At 36.9% G+C, this 25,062-nt stretch overlaps 1 protein-coding gene across 1 annotated transcript in view; it reads right to left on the bottom strand.

The window, feature by feature from the left end:
- The window catches only part of ITGA4 (integrin subunit alpha 4), a 35,201-nt gene that overhangs the window by 8,211 nt on the left and 1,928 nt on the right, over positions 1-25,062 (bottom strand). Inside the window, exons 3-19 of the mRNA XM_042040551.1 lie at positions 20,538-20,644; positions 20,314-20,443; positions 18,906-18,973; positions 18,129-18,258; positions 14,626-14,711; positions 14,233-14,292; positions 14,002-14,139; positions 13,217-13,328; positions 11,970-12,064; positions 11,505-11,595; positions 10,118-10,163; positions 9,594-9,748; positions 8,110-8,264; positions 4,842-4,991; positions 3,491-3,567; positions 1,089-1,239; positions 281-379 (exon numbers count right to left, since the gene is read on the bottom strand). Coding sequence (XP_041896485.1) covers positions 281-379; positions 1,089-1,239; positions 3,491-3,567; positions 4,842-4,991; positions 8,110-8,264; positions 9,594-9,748; positions 10,118-10,163; positions 11,505-11,595; positions 11,970-12,064; positions 13,217-13,328; positions 14,002-14,139; positions 14,233-14,292; positions 14,626-14,711; positions 18,129-18,258; positions 18,906-18,973; positions 20,314-20,443; positions 20,538-20,644 — 1,850 coding nt within the window. The remainder of the gene's footprint in view (positions 1-280; positions 380-1,088; positions 1,240-3,490; positions 3,568-4,841; positions 4,992-8,109; positions 8,265-9,593; positions 9,749-10,117; positions 10,164-11,504; positions 11,596-11,969; positions 12,065-13,216; positions 13,329-14,001; positions 14,140-14,232; positions 14,293-14,625; positions 14,712-18,128; positions 18,259-18,905; positions 18,974-20,313; positions 20,444-20,537; positions 20,645-25,062) is intronic.

Raw genomic sequence — 25,062 nt, 5'->3', positions numbered from 1 at the left:
TAACACATATGTCCATAGCATTAGTCAGCTCACTTGTCTAGAAGCCAAGCACAATCAGTCGATGCATCTTGCAAACATTGTTGTCCCTTAAGGAATTATTGCAGGGAGTGTTTAAGCAACTCATTTTAAAAGGAACAGGAGAGATACAGATACCAACATGGTAAAAGATGTTAGTTTGGAATGACGAAGAGATTCAGAAAAAAAGGGGTTTTTCCCCCATGAAAATCCTCATAACGTATTCAGGGTTTTTTTAAATCTAGGAACTTCATTTATAGCTTACCTTTGAGTCGTGATCTACATATAAATAGCCAACACTGCACTCAAGTGTCACTGCATTAATTTCTTTATCTAATACTGCACAGTGTATCTGTTTTTCTTCCTAAAATAAAGGACAAATTACTAATGATTAAAAGAAAAAAGGTTTTTTTTCCGGACATTTCAATTTACATGTACACACTAAAATTGGGTGCTTTGTATTCTCCTGAACCAGGTGTTATTTCACTGATGCCAATATCCAGGACACCCATCACCACTTTAACATAACAGATTATATTGATTATTGTATCAGTTACTTCATCTGCTTCTTGCTTTTACCAAACCTAAGGCACATGCAGCAGATCTCAACCCACCCACATGAAAAGCCAACCTCACAAAGGTGGACCTGGGGGATTGTTTTACAAGGCAAACAGTTATTTTTAAAAGGCAGAAATAGAGCCCAATTAGGTTTATGACTTTTTATAAGCCTGTGTATTTGGGAAAAAGCAGATTCCATGAGATCTTTGTGATCACTGAAAACATGATCATCAGCCAAAAACCAGCCGTAACACCCTGAAATAATTTTAAAACATTTTTAAAAATTATTTTAGTTGTTACTGAAATTATGGAAGTCACCTGTATTGATTAAATTGCACTTGATTTAGGTAGCTAGAAGTCTAAGAACTTAAAAACTGGTGTTTTGGCAGCTTTTGATGAAGGGATGTAAGTTCAGTAGCTGAAGAAACTCAACAATTCATAAACATAATTTGAAAAATGCCTGGCTGAAAAAGAAAAATATCAAAGGATTACTGTTTGAGAGATTTTTTCCTTACCAATTCTAAAACTCGAATGTAATAAAGACCTTTAGGGATCTGAATGTGAAGGACAGTTTCATACGCATCATCTCCAACATTAAGCAGAGAAATGTTCAACAATAAAGTCTTCACACTTCCAACACCAAGGTATGTTTTCTTATCATGAGGCCTATAAAAATAATTACCATAATATAAATGGAAAGTAATTCTAGACATAGCCTGTATGCAAAGCTTTTCCCCCACTGCTCTTTTAGGTAATTTCAGTTGGTTCAGACAAAGCCCAGCTGGAGATGTAAGGGGAAGGTTTTACTCAATTCTGTAACTAAGGTACAATACTAGTTGTATGATGGTAAACTGCAGCACTGCACCTCTAAAAGCTTGACCTGCTTAATGAGAGGGCAAGAAAATTGTCATCAGTCAGTTGGGCTTTTGGCCTTTACGAGATCAGTCCTTTCCTTTACAGGCCAGAATAGCAATGTACCACTGCTACAGTATTTTCACACATTATTTCAACATTCACTCTTTGCACTCCAGATCTGGGATTGAGCTAATATGAAAAGGGGCATAGTAAACATGCCTATTTTATGATCTATGTAATGTTCTATAATCACGTTACAAGTACAGACACCCTATCAGGGGCTAAAAGTAAACTTCAGCTTGACATTAAAGTTTAATTAAGACTTGTAGAAAGGGTGCCTAGAAATAGACATTTATCAGATATTCTGGCTCGAAACCAAAGCATTAGTCACTGAACACCTTTGGGAAAGAAGCTGGCACTTATAAAAGCAACAGAAGGCAAAAGCACTGCCTAAGCAGATAGGTTCCAAGACAAAAGCAAATTAAAGAAAAACACAATGTTAACATTTCGGTAGCTTGTCAACTTTAGGTTAAATTTGGACGTTGTTTTACTACTTATATACCCACCAGTCACTCCTCTTACATGCATTAAAGCCAAGCTCATTAACAATATGCTGTCACAAAGATGCCTCCCAGCTTAACACACAAGTACACAAAAGTACCAGGTGCACATCTGGGACTACAACAAAGCTTGAACTAAAGCTTTTCCCTGGTAATCATATTTCATTCTTCATTAAAAAATGCATGATGCAGACTAGAAATTTACAGAGCAGGCCAAAATCGAAGCAATTTAAACAAAACACGATAGTGTATGCATGAAGACTTGTTACTCAGTAAATAAAGCATTGCATTGCCATCCCTATTTGATTTCATTCTTTTAAAACCAAAGGTGTTTGCTTTGCTCTTCAAGGATAATGAATGCATTCTGTCTAGACAAAATAAATTATCGCTTCACAGCTAACTAGTTTTTAATTGAGATTCCAGGGGCACAAGGTAATTAAAGGTGATACTTAACACTTTATCAAGATATTTAGACTATTTATTCACACCACAAATCTGCTACTGGTGCCTAATGTCAAGCAGGTATATTGTAATCTGTTTTCCTTTCTTAGAGCTTCAAAGTACTTAAAAAACTGCATTGCTAATGTCACAAACGAAAATTCTGCACAATCATTCTTTCTGAAAAGTTTATGAGTGTTTAAATAAAATAACCATCCAGCCTAAGAAAATGAAAGGGCTTAAGACTCGTGCAACAGGCTAGGTATTAAAGTAGGGAGAAAAATACTCATCTTACTCTGAAATCTATGAAGATGACAAAGTTTTTGCTAAGGATTATACAGGTGTGATTAGTCTGCATTATGTGACTGTCAGTGTCTTTTGATGCCATTTTAGGTTGTTCAACCTAGTATTTTGATTTAAGTAGAAGCAACTTTAAAAGTGATGAATGACAAGAAATCCAGGTCACATGTAAAATATCTAAGTGTCTGGGATTTAAAACAGGTACAATTCCTCTTTTTGCACACCAACTACCTGTATTTTTTACTTTGAAATAAAGAAAAAGTTGTGATGATAAAATACAACTTGAAACAGTTAAATGGCTCTTCTGCTTAAGAATATGACATCTTCAGTTTTATACTGTTGATTGAGACTTCATACAGTATCTCCAGAAAGAGCAGCAGAAATAACCAATAACTTGTCAATTTGCCAATAGTTACAATGTCTGCATATTGAGTATGCACTATGCAGCGTTATCTTAGCCCAGTTATACATGAAGTGTAGAGCACAAATTTATGTTTTTGTGAAGATGTATTTTATGAGCTGTAAAATCTTCTAATTATGCCATAACAGTTCTTCAATTATATATATTTCTGTTACATTTCCTGGAAGATTTCTGATTTAAAGATAGTCTTCAATTAAGCACAACTTTTCTTCTTGTATTTTCTTAGGGAGTCCATAGTCTACTTTTGCAAATTATTGTTATTTATTTACAAAAGAGTAAGGAATAATTAAGATAAAATCTTACTGGATCTTGTCCAAAAAAATGAAACCTACGTTATACTTACTTTGGAAAAACAACTTTTCCAGAAACTCTCAAGTCAGCCGAACAATTTTCTTGGGAGCAAAATCTTGCAAAAATAAACTGTAAAAGCCAAATTAAAAAAAAGGCACTTCAGTGTCTTATGCTTCCTATAGTGAGTAACAGTATTTCCAAAGAAAGAAACCCATCACCTAGTAACTAAGGATCAGGAAGTCTCTAATAGCTCTTACTCCTAACATACAATTCAATCAGGCTATGATTTTCCATTTTCCAAACACATTCTGTGCATCCAGAGTAACAGTGAAGAGGCTTTCCAGACTGTCTCTCACAGTTAAACCTGTGGGTGTATGTTCAGACAATTTTTTACAGCAGTACATAAAGGGGGCAGAATGTTTTAGAAGATCCAGAACTGATGTCTGTGCAGTTTCTCCTATGATACAGCACACTAATTTTTGCACTAATTTCATTACACAGCCTTTACTTATCATAGTTAGTAAGGTTTGATGAGAGTAGAGACACCATGAGTTGCAGGTGTCCATGCCTTGGCTATCAATATGTTACAGAGTACATTTATGTCACTGTATTCAACACCACCCTCTTTCTGGCTCTATAAGTTTGAGGTTTCTAAAACAGAATTTTGAATGAAAACAAGAAGTCAAAGCACGCCATTTTAAAAGAAGCTTTTACGTATCTCAGGAGTTCTTATGGCCAACTGTATCTCAGTTACACAAATCACAGAGAAAGCTGAGTTGGAAGGGACCCATCAGGATCACGGAGTCCAGCTCCTGGCCCTGCACAGGGAATCCCCAAGAGTCACAGCCCATACGTGAGAGCATTGTCCAAATGCTTCTGGAACTCAGACAGGCTTGGTGCTCTGACCACTTTCCTGGGGAGCTAACTATTTGTGAAAAATTAAAAATTCAGCACACTCGGACTTTCGCTAAAGTCAAAGTCTCTTAATAAGCTGGGTTTTTTTGGGGGAAAACAGGTTAATTTCATACTTACTGAAGGATACAGAACACACTCTTTCTTTCCCCTCACAAACTTCGTGTTTGAAAACCTGCAATACCTTCACAGAACTAATATTCCAGCAACATCAACACTTCAAACACTTCAAGGTCAATACCAACACACTATTGTGTTTTTAACACAGAAATAATTTTAAAGTATAACTTTATATTGGAAAGAGACTCATTCTGTTGAAAAAGACTGGATATTCAAAGAGTGAATTTCATACATGTGTGTTCTGAGGCATATAGTACTACACACATACTACATGCAAGTTCTCTGCACATACCTTTTTTATTTTAAAATCATAATACAGATTGTATACAAGTTCTGCAAAGGTTATTATTTTAGAGAACTCATACACTAACCTTGCTTTTTATAACATCTTTTTCTTTCCTGCGTTGAAGAACAGGTTGAAGTGGTGGAAATTCTTGAGCATCTCTTTTCTGTAGAATATGATGCCCCAGATGATAACTTGCTTCAACATGTACAGGAGTCAAGATATCCCTTACATCTTTCTATGAAAATTGGAAACCTAATGAGTTAATCATATAAGACAAAACATGTATGCTTATGTTTTAAAATTATAAGGCTGCCTAGAACTCACTAAAACAGCAACGCTTATTTTTCATATGTAAAATAATTCCATATGGCTCATATACTTTTCCAGACATCTTTGTTGCTGAAGGAGGCAATCAGAAATGCATAAAAGCATAATATGTTCAATGACAGCATCAGGCATTTCAGAATAGATGATTCTTCCAAGAGGAGAAAACTTATTGAATAGTGAGCCTACTTCTGTCAATAATCCCGCCTCACACACCTATGAAATGCTGCACTGCCCAAGTAGAAAAATAGGCAAAGTTGGCTAAAATGGAGAAAGTCAACCAGTGGAATATGGCCAGACAAACTCCATGGGTATTTATGAATGAAATCAAAATGAGTTCTCCCACAGTACCACTAAATCAGGTCATGACTGCATTTTATTTTTCTGCCTCTTTATTTCCCATTCTGTATTAAAAAGATTGAAGTCCTCAATAAATGACTACTTGTACTTGAAGCCTTGCCTGCATAGCAATGTTCAGATCAGAATCCAAACTACCTACTTGTGAAAACTGAACAGCTTGAAGCACCAACAGTAACAAACCTGATTAAATTACTGCCTAAGTCTAGGGGATAGACAGAGACTGATTGTCCTTCCACATGGCCACTATTTTAATTCTTACCTGCAAGCTTGTACTGGCCAAATCCCGTATTATGTAACTCACAATAATTTTCCACAAGGTCTTCTCTGCATCTGCTTTATATTACTTCCATTATACTAATTAGCTATTAATTAGCCTTTACTCAAAATACATAAAATTTATATTGTCTCTTGCAAGGACTGTACTTGACAGACATTCACACTTACTTAACTTTAGGAGCTTCATACAAGCACAGAAACCTCAGTGGGTGGAAGGAGATGCTTATAATGCTATTAATTAAGAATTAAAAAGAAAATTGAATTCTATGGAGGAAAAAAAATACTAATGAGGGAGTATAGGAAGTGATGGAGCAAATCAATTCCTTCCTCCTACACAAATACCTGCTAATGCTGGTACAGCAATCTGTACAAGGTCAGCTGTCAATCACATCTCTCTTAGTTTACAGAACTCTTACAAAGTAAGTGGCAATTTGCCATTGCTCCTGCAAGCAACATTCACTTAGGTGCAACTATCAGTTGAGATCCATCTGGGCAATTTTCCAGTAGGTAACATAAACTTTCCTTTCTATCCTGAAGCTTTATGATGAAGAATTTGCTTCTAATGGTGTCATAAACAAAAAGTAAGTGAAACCAAGGAAGAAGAAAAATACATGGAAGAATATTTCCCTGCAGGTTTTTTTGTAGCTGTAGAAAATTAAATTTATTTTCCAGCCTTTGTACAGGATCAACTGCACCATTCACCCTGATAGATGTTTGCTTCAAAAGGTCACAGAATTGCTACCTTGAGGATTTTTAAGAAAAGTCTAGGCAAACTAGTCCATTATTTTATTGCCCTTATTTCCCCTTTACATCTAAATACTCCCTCTCTCCTCCCCCTTAAACAAGGTCTGACAGGAGATAAGTCTATTTTTTCTGAGTTTAATAAAATATGGTTCCTTTGTGTCCACTAATTTTTATTGTTAGTTGTGGTTTAGGGCTTCGAAGTTTTTCCAAAATTTTTGTTTTGGAAGACAAGCTTCTAAGATGTTTGATAGAATACAAGTGACTAGCTTTTTCTTGTTCATTGAATGGCCTTAAAAATACTATATCCTTGTCCTGATTATTGGGTTTTTTTTCCACTTTCAAGACAAGTCCCTCATTCATCTCTCAGAGTGATACATCAAGCATGAACACAACAGTTCATACCCTCCAGGGCAACAGTGACTTTGAGACTACTTTGGCAGTTAAGATCTTACTGACTAGATTCTTACTAACTTACTTCTGGGTCAGTACCATACTCAGCTTCAAAGGATGGTGGCTGTTGGATCAAACTCTACTTCTGCAGAAACCAACAGTCAACCCAGCAGCTGGTGCCATCTAATCCTGGTGTTGATACAGGCCTCCCCGGCCAACACCCTGCAGGTCTCCAACTGCCTCCTGCTGTGCCCATTGCTCTGGCAGACCTTCTATCTCGGTGGCTTCTCTTCTGAAGCACTGCTATCAGCAGGTTTTTCTACAGCAAAGTTGTCTCTGCACCATCACAGAGGGAGAACTGTAACCACATTCACTACTAATCTGGTCCAGGAGAAAGACATATCTGTGCAGGTTTCACGTTTGTAAGCAGAGAAGTAGAGAGATCACTTTTTCAGCACAGTGCACATTCTTCATATTGTTCAGCTCTAAATTCATTTGTGGAACTCTCATAAGTGATCTTCCTACCCCATTTCCACCTTCAGATTATGGGGGAGGGCTGCATTCCTTGAAGGAAAAAAAAATCAAGCAAGCCCAAGCAAGTTCTCTTCTTCACACCCTGCTAGCATTTGGCTCCTTGCAGCAAATTCACAAAGCACACCACACTATAAACCTTGAACTACAGACTTTTCTAGCAACGGTCTTCATTTCACTTCCTGTAGATCAGGAGTGGGTTCTTTCTTTTTTAGCCAAGTCTACCTTATCTGCTCACAATAAAAACAGGAGCAAGACCATACACGTGTTCTTTGAAATAGTTACAAATGACAAAACACAAAAATAACAAGTTTTAAGATATTGCATTAAGCAGTACATAGGAAAGTTCCATCAGAAACATTCAGCAGAATATGCATGTTATATCATACCTTCTTGGTTGCTCCAAACCAACCTCAATCTATGTGTGATCTGTCATCCATAAAAATGATGAAAAAAATTTCAAAAATGCTCATGGTCCAACTTCATCACTGTGGTTATTATTATTATAATGCATGTTGTCACCAATGTAAGAGATGGCAGACCCACTGACTTCCCCAGAAAAAGCATCAGAATTACAACGTATTAACTGTAGAAGATCTGAATACAAATATTTTACTTCCAAAATGATGTGATGTAGTTGAAAACAGAATAGGTCCTTTTATAGCAGGTCTGCTTTTCAAAGGAGAACAAAGGATTTACAGGACAATACATACTGAAAACTACATTACCCTCATAAATGCTGGATGATCTTTGCAGGCAGTAATACTGCTGTAAATCTTTACTTTTCCTGAGATTGTATCATATGTTCCATTGGAGGAAAAATAAAATCTTGCTTGTGTATCCTCTTTTCTGTTCACGTCAACACTCAGATTATAAAGCAATACTACAAAATAAAACCCAGGGAAAGTAAAGGTTGTAAAATCTTTAAGTGTTACAATTTTAATGAATTTATGGTAGAAATTACAATTTCTGACTCACTTCCATAAGTATGTTCTGTAACATCCATTTTAAAATGCTCTGCTTAAAAATGCTCTGACATAAATCCATATGAAACAAAAACTTCTAGTACCCTGAAAATTGATTGCTTCATGGCTGTTCCCTGATACATGCTTTAGTATCAGGGATAGTTTATCAGGTTGTATTCATAGTTTTCTACCAAAATCTGTTTATAGAAAACCCACTTCAGTTAGTTACAGGGCAGACAGTAAATTACAACAGTTAAGTCAACACACACTGACAAATACTGTTTAACTTCACTGTTTTTTCTATTTAAGTTAGTATGAATTGCTATGATAACAAGTTGCAAGCAAGTTTCAGAGCATTACAAATCTATAACATCTAAATTTTTGCCAAGAGTTAGGTTATCTACAGTTTCTACTAGTTCTTTTTTAAGTTAAAAAGTCTTATGTAAAAGTCCAGCAAGGGTGACCCAGTCTGACTGCTCACCTTTCAAAAGGAATATGAGCTTCAAAAGATCTGATAAAGATCAAAAGACAACTTTACAGGTCATCAATGCATATGTTCTCTGTAACATGCTCCCAAAGGTTATTGAATGTTCTCACACGGAAGAGTTAAGCAATTTAATTTTATATACCATGTACTTGCAGGGCTGTTTGCAGTTTACAAATAGCACATGACAAGTAGGTTAAAATCACTCAGGCAATACAGTCAAATTTAGACAGTAAATTATTTTAAATTAATTCTCCATTAATATTCCCTCTGATAGATATTGCCTCTAGCAATACCTGGTTTTGCCAAGAGCAAAACATGCATTATATAAAATATAATACAAGATTTATTTTTCAGTAATCTTGGTGGAACTCCCTCTGTTTCACATAATGTCCCACAATTGCATGATCAGCTGCTTGAGCTGGTTTATGAAGGAATGTCTTCTCTCTATTGCTAAGCTGAAGACAGCATCCCACAGGAGTCCCATCTGGTTTGGTCCATGCCTGGGAGGACTGCTGTTAGAGGACACCTAAATATCACCCTTTTAATGCTGCTGTCTCTCAAAGTAGATGTAAGTTATTCTAAACTGAACAGAAGCATAATGGCTTGATGTTATAGGGTAATCATGACATAAAAAAAGTTTTCAGCTTTTCATTTTATACTGAACTTAGATTAATGGTCTAATAAATACCAGTAGCATTATTCTGTAAATAGGTACATTTAAAATGAATACATATACTGGCTTTTTCTTCCAGTAGCTTACCAATATAACCAGGAACCTCTCGTCCACTATAGGTAAAGCATATCTTCAAATTCATACAGGTGGCAGGCTGCTCATTTTCCATGCAGTCTAAGTTAGTTCGATTTATTGAATTAGAATGTTTTAAAGAAGCTTCAACAATTATCACTGGTTTTGTTCTACGAATAGAAAAGAGTAAGTGTTCACAAATAGTGGCCAGAAATAGCTGCAAAAACTAACCATCTCTGACAATCTATTTTTATATTTTAGAATTATAATTTTGAAGTTATCTGCATTTTTCAGATAGTTTCAAATTGTTCTATGTACATTATTTTTTGTCTCAGTAAGTTTCAGAATGATATTTTCATTTTTTCAAGGTGTTTATTTAAATGTTTCATTTGTAGAGCCTTCTAGAGCCTAATGACTGAAGTTCAAGACATCAAGAATATAATGAGGTTAAATTACACTACTGAGTTTTATTAAATTGCACTTAAAAAATTGAGTTAGATTATATGGTCTTCAAAAGCACTGAAATGGAGCAATCTCACCTCAACACCACAGCAGAATCAGAGAAAAATGCACCAACGGCTACATCTGCACAAAAAAAAATATCAATAAGCACAATTTGTCAACAGGAATTACTTGTCAGGTACAAGCACGTTATAGCATATTCACCTTTTGGTCATAAAAACACCATTTTCCCTTTTTTTATTAAAAGGGGTATGCTAATACTCAAAGTTCCTCAAATACTTGTCCACTGTCCATTAATGATGCATGCTAATTTCCTGGACTTGCAGATATTGATAATGTGATGATTTGATTTCTTAATCAAAGAAAAGCAGTTTAGGTGGTTGATACTGAAGGACAATTCAGCTAAATAGGAGATACTTGCCTTCTTCTCCATCCAGATATTCAATATTGCTATACATGCACATTGTTTTTTATATATATATATATATATATAAAGCAGAACTGCTTATCTCTATTTATGTATGAAATTATACATAGAGAGAGATAGAAAAAAGTATTTACTTTACTCCAGACTGACACCTAATCGTGCAAGAAGGAAATAAATATAGACAGTACATATACCTCTCAAATGAGGTAGCGAAAGTAAATTGTCAGATGACTGTAAGGGCCTGAGGATGTGACTTCCAGATTAGACCAACAGCTGACCTGACAGCAAACTACTTGTAACTTACCTTTTAGCCCAGCATTACAAATTAACCTGGATAACATTTCTGTGGACAGAGCCAAATATACGACACACAATTCATGGTAACCTTGTGCTTTTACATCCACAAGAGCCAGACAGACATACCTGCCCTGACATCACGCTTGTCTGCAAAATGTCAAAATGTTTTGATGAAATGTAAAAAGCAATTAATATATACTTGGAAAAAGTGAAGCTGTTTTACACCAAATTAACATTACTTTGTCATGGCCACAAGAACACCACAATGGTCTTAATTCACAGCCATGAGCCCTATGTGAGGTTAAAGTGTTGTTCACTCAGAGTCAAGGAGCCCATGACTCCTGTCAAAATCCAGACTCTGGGAAGGCCAGCAATATATTTAGGTTAGCACACCAGTCTGGACAACAAACACGCTTCCAGTGCCCAAACCAGCTCACTGTGACATTATCAGATGAGATGGCTACTTTAAAAATATAAATCACATTTCTCTTCCTCTTTGTGCACTATGATCATACTATTACATTGTTATCAGGCCTTAAATAATAGTTAGATGACCGTAAAAACTGACTTCTTGGCCTCAGCTTTACCTCTTCTTTTTTCTTCCTAAAATATGAGATGTGACATGTCATCTCAATAACAGATTCTGCTTTTGTTAAAAGTATCAAGTAGCACAGTAGGGTTGTTCCCTATGAATTTATATTCTTTAAAAAATGAAAAATAAACAAAATTGTTTAATTTACCTTGATAACCATTGTTATCTACATCAATGCCACTTGATATGGATTGTCCAAACATGCTTAAAGAATTACTGACTTCTTGTCCTTGTATTCTCTGAGAAGAAAAAGGTAAAAGAGAAAATTATTCTTGGAAAACTAATCTCTGAGTTACAATTTCCAGTGAAAAATGTTAGCACAACAAACCTGCTGCTGAATGCAGTTATGGACTTAACTGTGAAAGTATAACCCTGAAAATAACATTCCTCAATTACTGAATATGTAAAATCCCATAAACCTTGTCTAAAGCCCCCCAAAACAATTTTTTTCACTCTTACAGGTTATGTTATGACTGGAAATCACAGACCATGTAAAAATTTTCTGAAGTCTTTTAAAGTCTTTCAGATGGTCAGCGTTAAATGAAGCAAAAACCCTCTAAGATTTAAACTTAGGGTTTTTCTGTATTGGGTATTTTGCATTGAAAAAGCACACCTGTGAAAATGATGGTGTTATTCCATCTTTCCTCCCATTGTATATATAAACAGCCCCTTTTAGATTATCTTCTTGCGGAGCCCCAATTGCCACATCTGTGGAAAAAAAATTTAGCAATGATCAGTTCACTAGGAAATATGAACAAGGAACAGTTAAAAGAAATGCAAATCCTGATGCATGCAATGCCAGACGCGATTCACTTGCCTGAATTCAAAGGCAGTGTTGAACATAGATACAAGCAAACAAAGATATAAACCAAAACAGACCAGTAATCTGATTCTACCTTAGTTACTATGTATGAAAAGCAACAATCAAATACAGCTATTACGTTAAAGATGAAGTCTATTTCTAGCAATACTAATTTTGACCTTTAAGAGGTTAAAAGGTTACCATGCAAATAGCCAAAATTATCATGATCTTTACAAAAAGAAAAAAAAAAAAGCCTTGTATTCATGGAACAGTGATGGTTTTCCTGCTCTTCCCACATGGGTTAGGTCACTGAAATACAGTACTGTTATTATAAAGTGCCAAAATGAACCATTTATTTTTCTAAGAAATGTCCATAACGGTCAATAGTGAGCTTGAAAAGGCATTTAACGAGGAAATGAAGGTAGCTGGTTGGTACAAAGGGATATGTTTTATTAAGCCTAGATTACTTAACTCCAGAGGGGTGCAGCAACTCATAACAAACTGAATGAATGTACCTGCTCACCAATCCATCCTCAACAGCCCTTACCAAAAACCCCCATGGTTGAAATAGCCAGGGGAGAGAGGGGGGGAGGTTATTAAACCATCTTGAAAGTCACTATTAATAACTGCAAACTTGCATTTACAAATAAGCAAAACCTGAACTACCTGCAAATCTGAAATACTTTATGCTGCACCAAACCAAAATCACAAGAAACACAAAGCTTCTGACTGTTTGGTTTTACTGAACAATTCCCTGATTGAATCCACATTGACTGAATCCATACTGTGGTAACTAAAGCACACAAAACACATTATGTCTCTCTACTGGTGAGAGGAAAATGGGACAGTCAAGTTAAAATCATGCCAATTAAAATTACACACACATTCTTGAGGTCAGATTCTACACCAACACACACACCATTATCTTTACAGGGCTGATACTGATGGTTTAGATCATTAAAGAAGTTGGCTCTGCTCTGCTTTTTAATTACTACAGAAGAAATACTTTATATTACCCAATTTCTCTTTTGAGAAATTGGTTTTCTTTGTATTCTTACCTTCAAAGCCATCATTATCTATGTCTCCTAGATTGGCTATGGACTCTCCAAACCTCGCTGCATAGGAGTCACTCCCACTGAGCTCTATGTTCAGTTCTACCATCTTTGCTCCCTGAAGGAAAACAGAGTCAATGGCACATTAACAGAGCATCTTCCAGGTGACCTGGAACATTACTCAAAATGTTAAAACTGCCTTGGATAGTAGATATATAATCCCACCAAATTCCTTGGAGTAGAAGCAAGCATTTTCAAACATATTTTATGGTATTTAGTGTAAGAATATTAAAGTGATCGCACTTCCACTACTGAACCTCAGAAAAAAGAAGCTAATTTTAATGCATGATCTGTCCAGTCACTTTATTTGCAAAGCTGAGGAGTACCAGTCTCTTTCCTGACAGGTACCAGTAACAGCAGGCAAATGTTTTAGCCCATGTTTGTTTCTGAAGGGCTTAATCAGCTGTTCTTCACACGGCAGTTCAGCGAGAAGCACAGTAGTGAAGGAGAGCTTGGAAAGGGGCTGCAGCGACAGGCTGTCACCACCTACAGCTCCTAGGAAACTAACCCAGTCTGCCTTCAGTTCCAACACTGCTGTGAGTAACTGTGCTACAGCTGACACCACAGCCTTTGGGGGTGTGTTATGCACACCTCCTGGGTAGTCATCACAGCTCTACTGCTGCTTTTCCCATATCCTGAAATATTGGATACGAAGAGAGGAAAACTCTTCCTCTTCGCCTGTTAAACCAGAACGGCTGTGTTGCCATGTGTTTTTAAGAGAAAATACTTACAGAACCTGAATTAATATAGACATAAACTCTTCCCTCTTCTCTGATGGTACTTTGCATTGGAGCACCAACTAGTAAGTCTGAGAAGCCATCTGAATTCAGGTCCACAGCACAGACTGAAGCTCCAAAGTAAGAACCAAGCTGTGTGCAGACAAGAAATCATTATTATTTTTGAATTTTGATGAAGATGTGCTAGAAGTTACAAGGTGCAGAAAAGTAATACAAAACATTTACCTTTTTACCCCTTAGTTCAAATAGGATATTTAGTTGCTTCTCAATGCTAAAAATATATGCCTAAAATGAAAAAAAAAAATAAAAGTGGCATTCAGAAAACTGTAATCTGAAATACTTCTCAGTGTTTTCTCTACAGCAGGTGCTACAGAATCAGCAAAACAATGCACAATATCACAAAGTACAGCTATCCCCTATTTCCTACCTGCACACCTTTTTTTAACACCATAGTTCATATCAATGTTACCTAGACTATCTACCCTAGTTCCTTCTTCAACTTTTCCCCCCCATGAGAAGTCGTATCTGATACCTGTCTTTAATATATTAATCTAAATAGGAAGATCATGAGTGTTTTTGTGTGGTTATAGTCTTCAAAACAATATCACAATCACTTACTTTACCAGTCTGCTCCTGTTGGGGAGCCCCTCCAACTACTTCGGTACTGGATGGTGTCAGAAAATGTCCTGCTCCAACAGAATATCCTGCAAATTAGAAATGCACTATTCAATACTGGAAATGCTACATAACAAAGAAAGAATGGGAGCATGCTGTATAAAATCTGTCAACACCATAAATTTTTGTAAGTCTGACATTCAGACCTCACGCAAGTGAGCAATGTAAAAAGAACAGAAAGTTTTTGAAGTGCAAGTAAAAGGTAAATACAAACAGTAAGTTCCATCAAGCAAGAAAAAGTGTCAGAAACACTAATTTCTTCCCAAGAACTCAATTATCTGCCATACTTCAAAGGAAAATAAAATAAATTGCAAACACCTTCTGTTAATGCATATTCTGCAATGGGTCAGGTGTCCATATTATTAATACAAATAAAAATGATCAAAAGTACATGCACTACAATGTCGTAATACTTGATTCAATTGTTACACTTTGACTATTGTAGGTGGATTGAAGAAAAACTAAATGCAGTGCTACTTCTAGATGCACATACACACAGAGAGCACCATGGACACAACACATGAAAATGTCAGGAACGAATTGCAAAAGCCTGATTATGTAATAAAAAACTATTACAGTAGCTTTTGTAAATAAATCAACATTCCAAAGCCTTTCTGTGCGTGGAGACAGATCTTAAACAGGATCATATTTTGCTGCAGACATCCAGACACAGAATGGCAAAACAAAGGCTAACATCTTAACCTGTAGCTGCACAAGTCATCCTTACTCTTTCCAGAATACATTACAGCTCAACTGAAACAGGAAAGACAGATAACATATTCTGCTACTCTTGCATTTACTGAATGACTGCCGATGTTCACAGCAGGCAGAGAAAATGGAAAAATCATCTTGGATAGATGAGAACAAGCCTTGAATCTTTCATCTGTGAAAATAACTGCCTAGAATTCAAGTTCCCATTAAGACACCTTTTTCTTTTCATATTTTAAGCTAAAAGAGATGAACAGGGAAATTTATCACTTGAAGGTCAACACCTAGTTTTTATTTACTCAACAAAAAATTAAGTATAAACCTTAATTTACCTCCTCTGTCATTTATTTTCTAGTTATTTTGGTTTTGCTAAAGTTAGACATTACAAATTCTTAAGAACTTAAAAAAAAAGCCAAACATACACAAAAATTACAGTAATCGCATAGTCCTCATTTTTCTTTAATGGTATGAGAATGTTTGGCAGGGGAGGGGAAATCACATAACTGACACTTTAAATTGAAAGGCATAGAGAAACGAACTTTTATTTCCAACTCCATAGTTTTCTTCTCTTTACCATTACTACAGTTTCAGTTTTCTGAAATGTTACTTGTCATCCTCAGATTTCTAAAAGGAACTGTCTTTTACTTTATGATTTCTTTAAGGCACTTTGTTAATTACCGTAGGTTACTCTTTCATCAGGGCCAGCCGATTTGAAAGACTGAATAACTTAGAAAATTCCTTTTATAAAAGTCAGTTACAATTCTCCAAGGGTAGAAACTGAAGTAGTGAAGAAAATATTACCTAGAGTTATGTATTACGAATGTCTTTCTAAGTTCCTTCTTTCTTTCAGTTGTCTGGTACATGAACAGCTTTGTTTCTTCCAACATATGGAAAATGCTACAATACGTTTGCACTTCCTGTAGTCTCTAGTTTCTTAATTATTACTCTTTAACAGTGTCATGAAAAACATAAATAAAGATGCCAACTTCTTTGTCCCTACCAGAAGAAGAACAGAGTAAATAGATAATTCTATCTAATCGTGTGCTTGAATTACACTCTGGTCACACTCTTCCACCACTTGGTAGGGATAATTTTATTCATTACTTAAGGAAAAAACAAACTCAGACTTCTAAAAACAAAATTTGGTAACAGAATTAACCCTGAACAAGTTTTTATTTTCAACAATCACAAAGATGGGACAGAAGCTGAGGGAGGGGAAGAAAGGTACCTTTAAATTCTTTCAACCACACTATGGATTATTATGAAGGAAGGAAGCAGAGGTTAAAGTATAGCATGAAAATGCAAAATTCAAGGTTTATCACAGCTGCTACTGTAAAGACACACAGACGAGTTAATGGTGCCCTTCTTTACTTTCCTGTAGAAGGGCAAGTTTAGAAGACATATGGCTGTGCTGAGCCAACATGCTCCAGATCACTAGAGCAGTACTTGGAAGCAAACTCCAGCTGATTTCATGTTCTGGATGGCCAAGGAAACTAAGAGAGACCACATTTGTGTGGAAAGGCCTTCCCTACACTCTCTCCAACATAGTCCTTATGCAGGTTTTCACCCATTTGCCTGTATCTGGCTTCTGGCTGTCAATGATTTGACTCATTCATTACAGAAATTCTCGTTCTTATACTTGTAGAAGCAGAAATCTGGAATGAACTTTTTTCCCCAGACAGGTGCAGTAGTTTTTCTGCTGATTATTACTGGAAAGCTGGAGCATTCTCTGAAGCTTTTCTTTTGTCCTATGAAAGGTTAGAAGTGCTACTGGTTGACCCTAAGGATCTGCGTGCCTGATCCCCTTTTACGACACAGCTTCTCTTTTGCTTGACTTTCCCGCAGAGGCACTGCGGCCTTTGCAGCTCAGAACTGAATTCTGAAGTGTTAGTTAGTTCCTATGTTTCACAACAGCTATTTCATAACATATGCCAACTTCCTATTGTCAGAGGAGTGGAATCAGAAATAGGAAATGTTTATCCACGTGAACCGGAACTCTGAATGGGAAAACGCAAAAACCAATGGTCACAAGCAAAAATATTCTTGCTCAGGACTTCAGAAAGGAAAGATGAGCTTTTCTTAGTGTTTGTGAAATGACTGAAGCTGCTGATGTTTTCTGAAATAAACCTTTCCAAACTGTAGCCCTAAATTCAGCTTGTTACTTGGATATAGGTACACGAATAGAACTTCATGGCCTTGGTTGCAGACATTCATAGATGAGGTTTGCCTTCCCACATATCTAGACCAAGATGTGTTTGGAATAAAAAAGAAAAAAAAAAAACTATTGGAGGAAACTTTGTCTCTAAAGGTCATAGCATACTTCCCCTTATTGACAATGCAATTAAGACTTGCTTACAGCTTTCACTGTAACAATCTTTTCAGATTTTTCTTATATGTAAAATCATTGTCTTTTTCTGTGAAAGCTCTTGGCAGCATTTCGGACTTAAGAGTGAAGTGAAAACCATTGCTAATCAGAAGCATCTCTACCTTCTAAATCAAGAAATGATTAAAAGTCAGTGGAGAGATGATAAGAACAGAAATCCAATGTTGGAGAAGTTTCCTCATAAAAAGAACAGAGAGGAAGCCTTATAATTCAATAATATTTAACAAAATCAGAACACATCTTTAAAACCATTGCTTCTGGGGTTAATAGTGAAAACACTGAAAAACACTGTGCACTCATCCCAAGACCAGCTATTTACCTTATATTTTAGTAAAGTATTAAATATTTTAAGTACCTAGATAACTGCCAAATTTTACTTGGTTATTTGAATCTGTGTAAGCGTGGATTGTATTCGCAGTTGTATTGTATACAAAAACAGAACCAGTCCAATAAAATGATCCAGGGGCTCCCATTATAATTAAGTCCTAAAAGAAAAGTAAAACAAAGCCATGTTATTCACATTGAAATATTCATGAAAATAAGCAAAACAAGTAAAATGCTTTTCTTTAGATCTCCTGTGAATTCCATGAAATGCTACTGGAGATGCATCTGGCTCAGCACTGTGGTTTACCACTAGATTACAGATAATATTTTCCAGACTTTGTAAAAATATGGTTATTAACAGCTTTGAACTGTAAGAACAAAAACAAACAGGATATTCTCTTCTCAAAGGAGTTTTTTAGAAATTACAATCTTAGGGTGGAATGGAGATTAAATAATATAGAATATTACTCTGTAAAGCAAGAAGGTAAGCATTACTAATGTTACATCAAGCAGATTAAAGAAAATAATAAAATTTCATCCTCTGCTATATCCATGCCTTTTTTCCAGATGAAAAATAACTTTGCATTCAGTAAGGTGTAAAAGTATTCTTGGGAATAAAAGTTAAAAGCTTACTTGGGAATTATCATGCAAGTCATAGCAAGATTCAATTAAAAAAAATTAGAAAAGTGATTTTTCCCTCCTCCAATAAAATACGGCGTTGATGTTTGCATTTACGTATACACTTTTACATATTATACATAAAAGTCAGTATATAAACAGAGCGACGTTTGGTATCTTTAATACACACCTCAATGTAAAAACTAGACATTCCAGCCTGACATGACCCATGGTTTTCTCCAAACTTTCGTGCATGATCTGGGAATAGGCAAGAAATATTAAAAAGGATGAGAAGCATGTAGTTCCAGAGTTTTGTTACCAGGCCTTTGACAGAAGTTGAGACAACTTAGGGAAAAAAAAACCAAAAAACCACAATCCCCCCATCCCCCAAAAAGTTGGTTGTCAGTTCTGTAATAACACTAAAAACACTGGTTTCCACTCTATGGCCTTTGGGTGCAATATAGTATTGTAACAAACTCAAAACACTATGTATCACTTGATCATACCTGCCTTTGAAATGTTGTGACTTTAAAGGCTATACTTTCCTTTCAAAATTGTTCCATGAATGAAACAGCCAAATAGTTTCAGCACCACATCTGGATACCCTTCCACTTTGTAATTCTGGCACACTCTGACTGACAGGATTATGTATCTTGACAGAACTTGCCCTGTGCTCCACTGGTGCCATGAAGTGTTCGTTTTATGGCCGTCTTTGACATATTGCTTTCATCCTCAGCAATCCAACACTCTGTCCCATCTCTGGTTTCCTGCAATTCTTTGCTGACTGCCTGCCATCAGGATACCCTTCATTCCATACATAGATTTGTACACCTAAAGTCTCTAAAGATAAAAGCATGGTTTCACCATCCCTTGTAACATTCTCCAAAGCCAGCAGTGGGATGTTTGATGGCATCACTCTCTGCACAGAAAGGTCAGATTATCAGCTGATCCTTGCACTGGCAAGACACAGGGGCATGAGATCAGGGCACGAGATTGCTCTCCTGAGTGGGTGGTAGATAAGAATGGAAAAGCATGGATGGAATCATTTATTAGCTTCAGGTCTTGACACTTATTCTGCTCCTGAAGTTCTCTGAGGAAAGACCCCTGAAGGTCTCATGCCACAGCAGCAGGCTTGGCAGAAGGCAAGTAAGGGACAAGGACACATGCTGTGACAAGCACCACCGCACCTTTGTATCAAAGGCTAAGGAACAGATGGCAACAATCACTTGCAGGTATTTCTGCTGCTCTGCTGTGTGACTCTCCTGAGCAGAGCAAGCAAATGACAAGAGTAAAGGAAAGGAGGATGTCCTCTACTGGCCTGTTTTTGAGAAGCACACATCCTTCAGCAATGCAGTCCAGGGAAAAGCTATTCTGATGCCCTGTTATTATATAGAAATTTTTTTTGACTTTTGAAAGCAGTTTTTCTTTAAACTGATAAACATCTTTACATCACAAACTGGGCTCATATAATCAGCACTCAGCCCCCAAACCTTTGGCTGCAGAACACCTGCTCAGAGCAACACAGGCTTTTCACAAACTGTACCATCCAATTGTGTGTCTCACCCTTCCCTACAAAAGGACTCAAGCATTCTGCTTACCTATATAGCATGGGCATATTCTCCTGCTCAGCTCAGTTCGAAAATCAGAAGGGATGGCGAAACAAATACCATGTGGCAGTTTGTGTTCATTTTTCACGTAAAACACATTTTTCCATCTATGTCCACAAGCCTATGGATGTAAAACAGACAGCATTTGATGTGGAAGCATGCGAAAGGCCGTTGCAGTCTGACCAAGACACGCAGATCCAATGGTTAATACATACGACGATAGAGCCGCTTTCCTTTGGTTGCCTCGACAAGCTGACACCCAGCCACTGATTATCACGCTCTTCCAAACAAGTCTTCCCACAGCGCTCTCCACTGGGGTTGCCTAGGAGACAAGGACCAATGCTCTGAGCAGAGGGAGAAGTGAAGAACAATGTGGTGGCTAACGGGAGCACCCAAGAACTCTGGGGGGACAATGCAGTAATTCGGATTTGGTGGATCTGACCTCTGTCTCTGTCTTACACAGGTCATGTAGACTTCCTACTTTCTTCTTGAGCAAAGGTATGATTGTGGGTAGCCAAAGGGAGCATACTGGCTCTGAATGTGATAGGCTGGCACGGAGGATTGGCTTCTCCATCATTACTAAGATAGAAAGTGACATTACACTCAGTTTTGGTGAAGGCTGTCTCTGTAAGTGTTCTTCAGCCTAAAAGTTCATAAGAAACACAAGTAACACCTGTGAGTGCCACCTAAACTCTAGTCTAAAGCAAACATCTCTCCAACTACATATCTGTTGATAGCAGACCTTAAAACAATCTCTACTGCAAATGGCTATCAAATAAAGGTTGTATATCTGCAATCTCTACTGGGGGTGCCAGATCATCACCTATGCATGTTCTGCATTCTCCTTTCACTGTTGCAATTATTCACCAGCAGCTCTTAGTGTTTGTTCTTAAGAAGAGTTATTTTTTAAAACCTTGAGAGAATACATGCAAATTTCTTCTAACTCTGCCCCCACACCCCAAAAGGCTACAGTATTGCTAAGTTAGCAAGTATTTGCTTTCTTCTGGAAAGTAGTAATGGTCCCCAGGGTAAGGAGAAGCTACACATTTATTCTAAGTTATATAAAGCAAGCTTTTCATTTTTAAGATGTTTGTATGAATAAGCATTAATCAAATTATTGAATCAGTACCTTCCATGCATCAGCATGTCAGTTCATGGAAAAAAAAAATCTTATAAAATAAAGAAACACATTATGTCATTTGAACAAATTCTTTTGCATAATTTTTAAGACTTTCTCAGATTGAATAGTTACAGGTGAACCCAAAATATTTGAGGTTTAAGGGTGAGTTTAGTTACCCTGAAGAGGATGCCAGTACAGACCACAGAGTGCTAATGCTGATGGGACATTGTTTGCATGGAAAAAATAAATCACACCCCACACCTTCTCACTCCTTGCCCCACCAAAAAGCCTTCAACAATTAACCCACCAAACAAAACACCCGTGCTGACAGCAGAACTGGCATTTATTACTGTCTAATGCATTAGAGAGTTTAAATGAATACATAGATTATCCTATTGGCTAATGTCAGAGATATGAAATTCCATGTACTAAATATATACCACTTTTCAGAAACAAGTTTAGAATTTAGTTTTGGAATTGAATTTTGGAGTTACGTCATGGAAAACTTCTCACTTCCTAAGGGAGACATTTCCATAGTTTGCATGAATTATAGAGCATGTTAACCTGATTGAAATCTCCTCAGAAAAGAAAACTCCATTACACTCCCACATGTAAGAATTAGTCCTCCTTTGAACTGCAAAAGGCACTTTGGTAACTCCCTTCTAGCAATGCATTCCATCCTCTTATAACAATGACTTACCTGGGACTTGCTTTTATGTGGATTTGCAGGAAATGGAAGTAGAGAAGATCAGGGCAATGAATTTAGATCCCAAGCGATTAAGACTTTTTATCAGTAAATCAAATAAAACCAGAAAATGATGATGTGAGAGATGAGTAAGTTCAGCCTTAGTGCTTCATTTCTGTGCCTGTTTCAGAGGTTTGTAAAAAGAAAAAGCACCACCATTCCTTGACACTCATTGGATTGCAATCCCCTTTTCCTTTGCTCCAGTATATGTTGATTCAGAATTATTTTGGCCCTCTGCTGACCTGCTGCCTTATGTTTCCTCTCTTTCTCTGGCTGGCAAGTATTCAACCACCTTGAAAATTACAGACCTTTGTGGGAGAGAGAAGTGATAACTTGACATCCCAGACACCCTGATGAGTCCCTGCTCAGGGTATGACATTATAAAAGCTTTATCAAATGAGAAAATGCAGTTCTCTGCACAAGCAACAGAGCAGCACTGCATAAGCTCAAGAGGACATGGCAGCTTGGTTGCCTCAGGGAAAAGAAGCACGTGCTGTCATAAAGTCACTGAGAAATAAGTAATTGCCCATGCCTGTGTACATTACACAGCTGGAAGATACACTCCTGCTATAATCCCCACTGAACACATCCACAGAAACAATGCAACTGCATATAAATAAGGTCACAACTTATAAAGCCACTTCTGGTTTTGGCCTCAAGGATTATTATACAGAGGTTTGCAATGTCGTCTGAGAAACCAGTTTTATATAACTTGCTCCAGTGTTTTCCATGCCCAACAGACTCTCATGATCCATTTTATCCCCCAAGAACTCCTCTGGTCCTCCTGCTAACTGATGAAAACTACAAAGCCTACTGCAAAGGCGATAAGCCTTCTGATATCCTGCTCCAGATGTCAGGGTCTCAGAGTCTACTTTTACTCACCCAGGAAATATTTTCTCTTTTAACAGATCTGACAGGTTTTATCTGTCTTACACCCCTCAAACGACTTCTACCCAAAACATTTTTAAGTGACACCTTTTTCCATACTTCTGTAACAGACCTAGGTCCAGAAGATCTCATATTCCTTGGAATAGGTAAGGCTATTTGAAAGAGATCACTTGCAAGGTATGAGCAATGCAAGCGACATAAAAAAGCCAAACTACCAAAAACCAAACTTACCAAAATCAAAGTTGAACAAACACAGCTCTGCCTTTTGGGGAAAACCATTAACTGCTCACTTTACCATTGTAATGATTCAGCTGGGGGAGCTAGAGGGCAATTTGTTCACAGGTTAATTGTAGCACAGACTTAAAGGAAGGGAGAAAGACTGAAACAGCAGGCAGAGCTTTCTGGCCTTATGTTAAACGGTATGCGCTAAATTTCCTGCATTCATTTGTAGTTAAAACTAATTCTTTCTTTAGACTGGATGGAAAATAGCACATATTGTTTCCTATATACTTTAGCCAGTCAATCACTGTTTCAAATCTGAGAGCCAGTGCTATTGAAGAATTTCTGTAACATTTTGTAAGTCCAAAATTCAATAGGTCAAAATGTGCAAAGAACTTTGTGTAAGTTCCTCTGCCATAATCTGTGACTACCCCAAACTGACATGGGCAAGGATGTGAAATTCAAGACTAGAAGATGGACAGTTAGTGCTTCAGCCTGAAGCACTGTATTTTGTGTTTGTGCCTGAAGTTTGATTACAAGCTTCTGCATCTAACATAAGCCATTATTTAAAAATACTCCAAATACAAATAAGTCTGCAGTCTGGAACACTTGATACCATAAACAGAGGTACTAGAACTCGAAAAGAGACTCTGAAAACTTTTCTATTCATCAGTCAGAGAGAGATACAAAAGTGCCAGTAAGAGGCTAGGAAGACAAAGACTTGCTAGTGAAACTCACGGCTCTTTTCAGCTCTTCAACCAGCCCAGGGCCTGCAACACCTTGAACAACATTAAAATTCTCTAAAATATGTCTGAATGAGTTATCCCAGACACTGTCGTGACTGCAGCATAAGACTATTCCCAGCAACTCTTGCAACTGAAGAAGCAGATAGGAACTTGTGACATATAAAAATACAACAGCAGTTTTGTGTGATCAAAGGCTTCCTAATTGTTCATGAATCCTTCATTAATTAGTTATGCCAGTTTCAAGGCCACTTTAGCGAAAAGGAAACACAAAGTATTTTAACATAATTACGTCTCTAAGTAATTCACATACATTTATTACAGAAGCCCAACATTTGGAAAGTCACTTCTATTGCCTGTTATCACCTCCACATTTTTATGACTTATAATTAGAAACTTACCACCTCAAACATGCTTTTACCAGAACAAAATGTGATTTCAATAATTTAAGAGCAAGATAGAAACACTTAATTTTCATTGTGCCTGTTCAGCAGTGTAATATATCGCCACACATTTTTCTAAGGAAATTCCCTATTCTGTGAGATCAGAACCCAAACTTGAATGAGTTAGATGAGAGACAATTAAGTTCTGCTTTGTAATTGCAAGTTCCCTTGTGTATTTCTGTGACCTCAGATACTACCCCACTTCGTTCACATCCCATGCACCACAGCTGCCTTTGGCTTCTTCATTGACCTCATTGACCTGTTTTACAATACAGCACTTCTTTTCAGCATCTATTTAACTTCAGAAATGCTACAGATGAACCTCAGTGATGCAAAGATGTCATCTAGCAGTAAAGAAAATCTACAGTTTGCAAAAATCTCATGTGGTGCAACTACTTTTTTAAAAAGGACAGGACAGTAAACTACACTGGGTAAACCTGCAGCCTCTGAACCTGGGAATAGAGGCCATGTTAACTTAAGCCTTTGGAACCACATAAACATTTTCATATGCCTGTTGCATCATTTCACTTAGAATCCCCTAAGCTATTGAGGAAAAACCCATCATATTATTTCTTTGGAGCT

This window comes from Corvus kubaryi, unplaced genomic scaffold, assembly GCF_017639235.1.
Source record: "Corvus kubaryi isolate FWS band 111438036 unplaced genomic scaffold, C.kubaryi_AGA036_p1.0 37396, whole genome shotgun sequence".
NCBI lineage: Eukaryota > Metazoa > Chordata > Aves > Passeriformes > Corvidae > Corvus > Corvus kubaryi.
This window is presented reverse-complemented; position numbering and strand designations above follow the sequence as displayed.